This window comes from Engraulis encrasicolus, chromosome 13, assembly GCF_034702125.1.
Source record: "Engraulis encrasicolus isolate BLACKSEA-1 chromosome 13, IST_EnEncr_1.0, whole genome shotgun sequence".
NCBI classification, from domain to species: Eukaryota; Metazoa; Chordata; class Actinopteri; order Clupeiformes; family Engraulidae; genus Engraulis; species Engraulis encrasicolus.
This window is the reverse complement of record NC_085869.1, coordinates 38919405-38930605: the sequence shown is the minus strand read 5'-3', so window position 1 is coordinate 38930605 and position 11201 is coordinate 38919405. Positions and strand designations below refer to the sequence as shown.

The following is an 11201-nucleotide window of genomic DNA, read 5'->3' as shown; positions in this document are numbered from 1 at the left end:
CTCTGCAGTAAATACAGACATATCATCACTTATTCTGAATCCTTTTTTATAATTAATCAATGGGATACAGAAAGCGCAACTAGCTCTACCAGAACCCGGGTCTTTGGATCCATCAGTGAAAATGTGTAGATAGGAGTTCCAGTTAAGCTATATGTACTCCACAACAGAATCACTAGAGAATTCTACCTCTTCGTCATGTTTGAACTCATGCAACCCAAGATCGACTTGTACAGAGGGGAGGAGCCAGGAAGGGACTGGTCCCCAATGAGAGCTCTGGACTGGGTCCAAGTCAACTAAATTAAAGTCCTTGGCATGCTCCATACACTGTTTTACGAACGGCTGATTATGTGCCTGCTGAGGGCCAAACTCATAGCAGTCCATAAGGATATGACTAGTAGGGCATATAGACACTTTTTCCCTAAGTCTATTCCAGTAGTGTAACGCAAGTTGAGTCCTTCTTAATTTTAAAGGCTTCTCTCCCGTTTCGACCAGTAGGGCAGGGATTGATGTGGAGGAGAACGCACCACAGCAGACCCTAAGGGCCTTTGACTGTATGATATCAAGCTTTTTTAAACAGGAAGTTGCAGCTGCACCATACACCTGACACCCATAATCAAAGATGGACCTGATCATAGCTTGATATATGGTTAACAAGGTGCCCTTATCCGCCCCCCAAGAGAACCCAGTCAAACATCTCAAGACATTTATCACCTTGCCAGTTTTAGCAATTATACTAGAAATATGTTTGTTCCAATTAAGCTTGCTATCGAACCACATACCTAGGTATTTGAAACATTCGACCTTCTCTATGGGGGACCCATAAAGAGACAAAGATACATCACATTTCCTTCTGCGACTAAACACCACAAATTTAGATTTGGCCACAGATATCTTAAATCCCCATTTCCTAGACCAATTTTCTACAATTTTCAGTTCATGATTTAATTTATTCGAAATAAAAGGGATATTCCTGCCCTTGACCCATAGGGCCCCATCATCTGCGTACAGGGATCTCCCAGTCCCAGGGGATAGCTCTAAAAATATATCATTGATCATGACGTTAAAGAGAATTGGGCTAATTACACTGCCTTGCGGAGTGCCGTTCTCTATGTATGCTTCATCTGAGAAGGCTTGCCCTACTTTAACTTGAATAGTGCGACCTTCCAAGAAATTCCTTATCCATTCAAGAATACGTCCGCCAACACCATGGCTTGAGAGTTTTAGGAGGAGGCCATCTCTCCACATCATATCATAGGCCTTCTCAATATCTAAAAATACAGCAACAAGGGACTCCTTATTAGCAAACGCTCTCCTGATTTCATAGTCAAGGGCAACTACATTGTCCATGGTACTCCTTCCCTTCCTGAACCCGCTCTGGTAGTCTACCAGTGCTCCTTTAGATTCTAAAAAATGGACCAATCTGTCCGTCACCATTCGTTCCATTAGCTTACATATCACAGAGGTAAGGGCTATGGGCCTATATGAGGAAGGGGAGCTAGGATCCTTCCCGGGTTTCAACACCGGAACAACAACCGCATGTTTCCATGCCTTTGGCAGCTGGCCTTGCCTCCAGCTTTCATTCATTAAACTAAGCATTTCATCCAGGAGGACGTCAGACACATGATGAAACATTTCATAATGGAGGTTGTCCATTCCAGGGGCTGACTTCCTGCCTGCATCTATGGCCTGCTTTAATTCATCAATAGAAAAGAAAAGATTAACAACATCACATGCTGGATCTAGGGGGGACATAGACCGACTCACAAACTGCTCCCTCAGGTCCCTGCTTTCCTCATCCAAATTGTCTGAACTGTGCACCTTCCTATACGTATCCACTAAAAGATTTGCCTTTTCTGCAGGAGTCACAGCTGTCCTATTCTCATCTACAAGCACAGGGACAGTCGCCTTCCTACTTACCCCATTCATCCTCCTTACAGTAGACCATAGTTGATACACTGGAGTGTCACCTGACAATGAAGCACAATACTCTCTCCAACTACTTTTCTTAGCAGATTTGACTACTTTCCTGGCCAACGCTCTACAGAATTTATAACGCACAAGATTATCAACAGTGGGAAACCGCCTCAACACTCTAAAGGCTTTATTTCTACTCCTAATTGCCTCATCACATTCCTTATTCCACCAGGGAACCGCCTTCTTCTTTTGGCCTGTGCCTTTCCTGGGAATAGCTGCCGCCGCCGCTGCAGAAATTACACTACAAAGACCACTATTCCACTCATCTACAGAGCTATCTTGAATGCCTGGTAAGAGATCATCACAGAAGGTTTCAAACTTTTCCCAATCTGCTTTCAAAAAATTAAATCGTCCTTCTATCCTATCCATCTCAGCCGGTAGCCTCAGCCCAAAAGTGCCTACAGTTGGGAAATGGTCGCTACCCAAGTTAAAAGGGTCAAGAACCTCCCATTGACTCTTACCTGCCAACTCGCCAGAGACTATCATTAAGTCCAAACATGAAGGGGTTAGGGAACCAAGTTGCACTCTTGTAGGATGCCCATCATTAATACATACCAAGTTAAAATCATGCATAATCTCCTCAACAACTTCTCCATTGCCATCAGTCCTTCTGCTACCCCATAAAACATTATGTGCATTAAAATCTCCTGTCCAAATAACCGGGGGGCGTACCTGCCTCATAATATCCTCAAGCTCCACTGCACTCAAACGTAGACAGGGGTTATAAAAATTAAGCAGGGAAATCCTCCCAGTGGTGCTCCAAATTTCTATCACTATTAGTTCTAGGTTCGACTCTATTGGCACCACCTTATACTCGACACCAGACTTAATAAATGTACAACAACCCCCCCCTGCCCTGTCACTTCTATCTTTGCGCACCGACATATACCCAGGTAAAAAATCCAAAGCAGGCTTTAGCCAAGTCTCCTGTACACAAATAACATGATAGCTTATTTCCCTAGCAGTAACAAACCTTTTAAATTCCTGACCATTGCCAATCAGACTGCGAGCATTCCACTGCAGAAGATTAAAGGCCATCTACCCCTCCTCTCCCCCCACACTACTCTGGGAACCCGTAACAAGACCCTCTCGCTCTTTGAGGAAATTAAACAAGGACTCAGGAGATACATTTACTTGCAAATATTTACCTGCCGCCGCGGATACAAGCTTTATTACATCAGACCTATTTGCCACCTTGGAGAATTTCGAACCTGAAATCACATCAGAAATAAATGCCAGAAAATCCACCTTCTTAATAATGAAGCTGTCGCTCGGAGGGGAAATAGCTTGCGCTCTAGGTGCCAACACCTGCTGGGACTGGGAGTAACCAACATTTTTCACTCTTCTCAATGCTTCAGCATAAGACACATTTTCGTTTGTCCTCACTTTTTGGACTTCCAAAGCGCTCGCATATACCCGACAGCCCTTGTACCCAGCACTATGGTTTCCCCCGCAATTTGGGCAGCATAAGGCCGCATTGCAATCCTCATAATTGTGGTCTCCCCCACATTTGCCACACTTTCTTTTTTCTCTACACACTGCCGCAACATGCCCGTATCTATGACAATTGAAACACCGCAGAGGAGGTCTAATGTAAGGTTTCACTTGAAAGCTCAAATAACCAAGCCCAATGCGTCTAGGAATAGTCTCGGTGTCAAATGTCAACAGCACTGTTTGACTGGGTACTTTCTCATTGTCTTTAGTAATTTGGAAACGCTTCACTTCGCAAACATTTGCCCCTTTAACGTTGGCCAGGATGTCTTCATCAGTAACCTCGGTAGGCACTCCATAAACTACTCCTTTAGCCCTTGAGCCTGTCCCTGGTACAAACACCTCCACATCACATTTGTTTAGAGAAGTTACTGCAAGAGCCCGATCCTGTTGTTTTTTAGAGTTGCACACTACTAGGATTCTGCCATTAGCCAGAGTTTTCGCATGTTGAAAATGTCCTATTTCTTTCGCCAAACAGTCAACCAGTTGCAGTGAGTTCAAACCCTTAGTGTTACCTTTCAATTTCACAATTACAGCAATTTCTGTCTTCCTTGTTTTAGTTTGCTGAGACTCCCCATCACTCCCTGTGCTCGATTTACTATGTCTCTCTCTGCCACGCTTCACCTGCCTATTAGGACCCACAACAGTAAACTCTTCTCCTGCACTATCCATACTGTCTGAGAACCCCATACTGTCCTCCCCAGCCCAAGAACGCATCAGGCTACCACGAAAAATCGTGGTTTAGCCTTGTTTGGTGTTACCACTGTTCTGATCACTGGGAACAACCAACGCACAAACGCCAGTGTTGTTGTCCGTCTTCTTCTGTTTATTTACATCACGATTGACAATAACCTCTGTGTATTACCGCCACCCACTGGGCTGGAGTGTGGAACTGTAGGCCCTACCCGTTGTCTCTAAAATTCATTTTTTTGGGGGTGCACGGTGCAGTGCTCATAAAATCCTTTATTTTTCAAAAAAGCAAAAATCTCATAACTTCCTTGTGTATTTCCCACAAACATTGTTCCATTAGCCTGTTTTTTTTAGCCTGTTCACTTTTGCAGGCCAAATGTTAAAAAAGATGCAGTTCAGACTTCCATGGATCCTGGCCTTGAGGATGCTCTTTAGGCCACTTTATGTCTGTATCTATTTTCAGTAGGCATGTACATGTCGTCTAAGAATTGTATAGTTCTGGCATACATTTCGTAAAAATATGTTTTTCCTTGTATGGACACGATTAGGAACACAGACTGATTTAATTAAAAAATTAGGCTATGCAAGAAATTAAAGAAATGCAAATTAATATAAAACACATTGAACATAGTTTTAGACATGAACATGTTTAATTAGCAATCAGAAATAATGCAGTTTGAAAGTAGGCAGAAAACTGTACATTTGTCCTTTAAGGCCTCACTAAGATCTGATCCTGGCGCAATGACCCTATGGCGTCATGGACAATTATAAAGGTGAATAACATGATACAAATGAAATTGAATCAAATCAATTAGGCCTACTTCTAATAAAGAACTTTAAAAACAGCAATAGGCATAATGATAGTAGTAGACCTAATAATAGGCCTAATAATAATAATAGGCCTAATAGTCAACTAATAGGCCCTAATGATAAGGATAAAAAAAGAAGTCAATAAAATACAAAATGAAACAGCTTGACAGTACCGGTACAAGTCTTGGGCCAACAGGACATCATAGACCTATCAACCTGAGTAATCGATAACTCAAGCATTAAACAGCTGTCAATCATTCATCAAATAGTTGAAGGGTGCTATAGATACCAGGCTTGTACGAAATTCTGAATGGAAAGAATTTCAATTCAAAGTAATGCCATAATACGAACACTAGGTGGTGGTGTTCTATGTACTTTCAATGGGTGGTGTATATTAAATTCAAAGAAATTCAAGGTAATGGCACCACCTAGTGTTCGTATTATGACATTATTTTGAATTGAAATTCAGTCAATTCGGAATTTGTACAAGCCTGATAGATACTGTATATTGCATTACATTATTACATTACATTGCATTTGGCAGACGCTTTATAACCAAAGCGACTTTCAAAAGAGGACATAATCAAGCCAACATCACAAGCAAATACAAAGTGCACAGGAGATATACAGAACATCAAGTGCAGTTGCAAAGACGGTTTTTTTTTTTAAAGAGTAAATAACGAGTACACACACACACAAACACACACACACAAACTAAACTAACTAAACATCATGTCAGGAGTCTGCCCTGGGGCAAGGCCAGCTCAAGCATTAGTCTAGTAGATTCTCTCGAAAGAGGAAGGTCTTTAGTTGTTTCTTGAGGGCTGCAAGAGATGTGCTTAGTCTTGCTGCCTCTGGGAGACCGTTCCACCACTTGGGTACCACAACGGAGAACAATCTTGACTGGGAGTACCTAGAGCGACTGGATGGCAGAGCCAGACGGCTTGTGCTGGATGAGCGCAGTTCTCTTCCAGTAACATAAGGCGTTAGTAGGTCCTTCAGATAAGCTGGTCAAATTGATATACTGGTCAAACGCAATTTCAAACTTCTGTGCTAACCCTGTTACATAGATTTTTGACAATAAAGTACTCTTGACTTGACTTGACTTGATACGGTATCAGTATTGAAATGGACAGTGCTAAGGTTTTAAATGCAAGCCAAACAGCTTTATTGTACGCAACCAATCAGAGAGCAGCACATTCCAGAGTGTAATCAAGGGGAATAACACTGTGTCAGTTGAGTTTAAATGCAGTGCACACACACACACACACACACACACACACACACACACACACACACACACACACACACACACACACACACACACACACACACACACACGCATGTGTGTAACGGATGCTTACTAGCAGAGTTGGTCAGTAAAATGTTAGTAATCATCCCTCCCCTATGGTAGCACTGAGCTGTCGGCCTAGACCTTAAGGTTATTGGTATAATAACCTGTGCCTCCCAATGCTGAACTGGAACATTGATGTCAAGGTTCAAGCCCTGAACGGTAGACTGTGCTGGAAGACCTTCATTACACTGGTACCGTAGATGCGGGCGGCAGTGAGGTTTAGGGGGTGTAGAAGTGGATGCCAACTAGCAGAGTGTGGCGTTAGAATATTAGTAAACCTCCCCCTACACTCAAATAGATAGAGTAGCACTGAGCTTTTGGCCTAGAACTTTAGCTCTGTGGTATCGATTCGTGCCAGTGCCTCGCATGCTGAATGGGAGCATTAACTGGTCTCGACTTTAAGCCCTGAGGGGCATGGACTCGTAGGAAGACCTCGGTTACACACACACATACACACACATACAGTAGGCCTACATACACACGACACAGGGACAGACGTACATTCCCGTAGGCCTACCACACACATGAGAGGTTGAGTGTTTATGGGGTGAGAGTAACACATGCCAACTAGTGGAGCTTGTCAGTAACGCCCCCCCCCCCCCCCCCGCCTCTAAAAACTAAATCTGGAAATAAAAAACTAAAAATCTTGCACAGTGTACCTTTAAAAACTAAAAAACAAAAAACAAATGTGTGGATGATTAAATACAAAGTTGTCACAGAAATCTGAGAAAACTTAAAGACACCCACTCCCCCTAAACACACACAGAAATACAGCACAGTTTATTTCTATTCTGTTATCATTATAAGCTTTAGGCCTATTGGTACAATCGTCAAGGTAGATGCAGTGCTGAAGAATGGAAAGACTCTCTCAGTGAAAGTGTGTGTAAAATTGTGTATGTGTGTGTTATTATCAGGGTCAGTGAATGAGAGCTCTCCTCTGTCCCAGTCCAGCAGCACTCTGATCCTCTGGAGTTTCTGCTCCACTGTGAGTAGAGTGTCATAATGTGTTGAGGCACGGGCTCTATATGTATCATCTTTATACCACACATACCACTGCCCACTCATGGAGGTATAGTTTCCCTTCCTCTGGAGAGACTCTGTCATCACACCCACATGCCAAAAAGGGTTCTCCCCCACCTCCACATCCCAGCAGTGTGTCCCTGAGTTAAAGCCCTCAGAGCCCAGCACACTGGAATACTTATCAAATCTTTCTGGATTATCAGGAAGTTGCTGTAACTCATAACCACGTCTCACACTGGTCAGATCCTCAGACAGGATGAGGTTGGCTTTCGCAGTGTTGGGATCCAGAGTGACAGGAGCTGCAGAGAGGAAGAACACACATGAGCTGAACACTGTGTGTATGCGTGTGCGTTGGCTGTGCAATAGATATATCATGATATCAACATTGCTGTCAAAAATATGAAATTTCACAATATCGAGTTCAAACAACTATTTTGTCATTTGTCTGTACAGCCAAAAGGTAGGGTATGTTACGCACAATACATCCCCCTCCACTTGAGCCATTGTGAGGGCAGAGCAGACTTGCTATCCAACACTCATACCACTACTGTGTACTTCTCTATGGTAGCCGTTCTCAAACTTCAGAACACCAAGGCCCACTTTGAAATGTGAAAAAATGCTGGGGCCCACCAAACCATATAGCCCAATATAACAAAATAACTTATTATATTATATTATATTATATTATATTATATTATATTATATTATGCCTATATTATGTTATTATTATATTGTTATGATGAATAAGAAGTTGGGGCCTGTTTTCAGAAAGTTGTGGCCACTGAGGGGCCTCTTAAATAGACTACTGAACATGAAATCAGCATGAAACAAGCCAGCATTCACAGCTCAGAGAAATATGCAGATAAATACTAAATGCTCTATTAATATTTAGGAAATAAGCCAACAGTAGCAAGCCAAAACGGCAAAGTTTCCTCTCACAATCGACTAAAAATGATTACAAATATCCATTTTACACATACACCAACACCATAATCATGAAAACACACCGTATCACGACGGCAGATAGAAAGTGTAACACTGTACCTCGCGGGTAACTCGCGCTAATTAATTTGCGGTATAAGAAAATTAGGCTGCTTCCGCGATTGACACAATAAATCCTGTCTAACACCTTAACGCATCAAAACACCAAATAAGGAAGTGTAGGCCTACTCAAGTTTCTGGACGTACACAAGAAAGACACAAGATAACTAAACAAGATGTGAATATCTTAACAGCATGTGAGTAAATTTGAGGATAATTTTCCCAGACCTCTCGCGGCCCACCTGCAATGCCACCGCGGTCAACCTGCAATGCGGTGGGCCGCGGGCCATAGTTTGAGAATCACTGGCCCTCCACGCACTCACACTTCTGAAGGGAGGGAAGACTGAGATTTCTTTTGCCACAATTTTTTTCTTAAAAATATTGTGATATCAGTATCGACTGAAATAATCGTGATATTGTTTTTTCCATAATCGAGCAGCCCTACTGTGCGTGTGCATGTGTGTGGTCTGTAGTTTTGTGGTGTAGCTGTGTTTGAAGTGTGGGTAGGCCTACTGTGGTTTGATGTGTAGATGTGTGTGAGAGTGCATTTGCTGTGTGTGTAATAGTAGGCTATGTGTTGTGTATCCCTCTGTGTGTGTGCGTGTGTGCACATACTGTATTGCACAATATCATACATCCTCTTCCAGATTCTGAACTTCAGGTTGCCCAGGTGCTTTGCCTCATTGATCAGAGCTCCTGAAAGCCTCTCTGGATCCTGCAGTGTGCGCTTGGCTCTGGAATAACATTCAAGAGTCAGTGCTGCTGTGGGTTTGAGTTCAGAACGATAGAAAAGAGAGAAATAGCGGGCACAAGACTCACCTTTTCACTGTGCTCTTGTAGTTCTGGAAAATGGATGAATATTTTTAATGTGTTCTTCATGTTATTTAGGCTACATTTGGTATTTATTGTGTACCCCCCCCCCCCATTTGTGTTACATACTTTATACATTTTCTCAGTTTACAATCTTTTGTTTTCCTCTTTGTATAGGCTACTGTATGATGTAACACTAAAGATTCAAATGGAGGCATTATGACAGCTCACTGCTTAAAGAGGAAGTGCATCCTACCTCAAGGAATGTGATATCATCAGATTTCATCTCCTCCTCTATGGCTCTTATTGTGTAAGAAAGAGATGAGATCTCTCTGCTCATCTTCTCAATCTTCTCCTTCATCATCTGACTCTTCTGCTCCTCTTCCTCCCACAGTGCATCTATCCTGGCTGCCTCTTCATCTCGGAGAAACTGGTGAAGGATCTCAAACTCCTGCTTGATCTGCATCTCTGTGTTATAGACCTGGGTCTACAAACACAATGCATACCTTAAATAGTCGTCTTTTATACAGTAGGACATTAGTAGTAGACAATTACATTTAATGAACTGCAAGGCCCCTCACACAATATGATGACTGTCTCTTTAATACTGACTGTTCATCTCTAACCTGAATGTGAGCTGCTGTTTGGGCAGCGAGGAGTTTAACTTCTTGAAATGTCTTCAGTTTCTTCCGTAAGGGTTGCAGTTTGGTCTTGATTTTATCCTGAAAATAATGAAGACTATTTCAATCTTCAGGGTGAACATAATACGCACTTAACAGAACTATCAGGGTTTTTTTTACAATACAAACACTGTATTGCAAGCAAGAGTGTGAACACAATAGTAGTTTAGTTTTTGTATTAAAACATATTATTACACAATGTCTGCTTTCTCACCTTGCGTTTCTCTGCTGCTTCATCTATGGGACTGAAATTGTGATTTTCATGTTTCTTTGAATCTCTGCACACCACACACACGGACTGCTTATCCTCCAGACAGAAGAACTTGAGTTTCTCACTGTGAAGACTGCAGAGCACCTCAGACCCTGCTGAAGCTCTCTGACTCCTCTCCTGTAAGAATGCCTCACACAGGTTCCTTAATGCAAAGCTGGTTGGATAAAACGTTCTTGAGCATTTCCTCCTGCAGTAGGGGCATTCTCTGGACCCTTTGGCTTCCCAGAACTGCTCTAGACAGGCCTTACACACACTGTGAGCACATGTTAATATGACAGGATCCGTGTAGATGTCACGGCACACTGCACAGGTCAGATCCTCTTCAAATGTAGATGCCATGGTATCTTCTGGGAAATAAAACAGTAAATATACAGTCACTCAATTAAAGGGGTTCCAGGTAGGATTAAAAGCTTAATTAAGCATGCTAAACACGTATGCGAGTCTTTAGTGTCAGTGAATGATGGCTCGAGATCACTTCCACGGTCCGTTGTCAGAAAACCCCACATGCAACTTTTGGCAGCGCGGACCGAGGGAGTGTTGTGGGGAACACAACAACACAAACATTGCTTTACATACCGTGTTCAGATTTGTATCAACTGCTGGCATTCCGGGATGAAAAACAGTTTCACTACGAGTTTATTTGAATAGCATATTTTCATTATGGTGTAGATTTTGAGACAGGCATGCCACGGGCACCGCACAAATTACGTCATTCTACCTAGTGCCTCTTTAAAACAGATCCAGAGCCACGTCTTTGAGCTGATCTTACTGTACAAGTGATGTGAACCCACACCAGGGAATATGTCCTCAGTGTCTCATTGAATAAAAATGACAACAGAGAGCTAGTTCCAACATATACAACAACACAGAGCAAGAAGCACCTTAAGCACCTTAATAAAAAAAATGACTGGACTGACAACAATCAGGCTCTCTACAAAAAAGGTCAGAGCAGACTCCATCTGCTGCGGAGACTGAGGTCCTTTGGGGTTCAACAAACCCTACTGAGGACCTTTTACGACTCAGTGGTCTCATCTGTTGTGTTCTATGGGGTGGTGTGCTG

At 42.6% G+C, this 11201-nt stretch overlaps 1 protein-coding gene across 1 annotated transcript; it reads right to left on the bottom strand.

Annotated features, from left to right (window-relative positions):
• Nucleotides 1-7057: 7057 nt before the first annotated feature.
• LOC134461127 (zinc-binding protein A33-like) lies at nucleotides 7058-10480 on the bottom strand. The gene is made up of 6 exons (XM_063213893.1): nucleotides 10085-10480; nucleotides 9817-9912; nucleotides 9447-9677; nucleotides 9200-9222; nucleotides 8996-9114; nucleotides 7058-7638 (listed from the first exon to the last, which is right to left on the bottom strand). The coding sequence occupies exons 1-6, from the start codon at nucleotides 10478-10480 to the stop codon at nucleotides 7106-7108; spliced, it is 1398 nt and encodes a 465-aa protein (XP_063069963.1). The 3' UTR covers nucleotides 7058-7105.
• Between the last annotated feature and the right edge of the window lie 721 nt (nucleotides 10481-11201).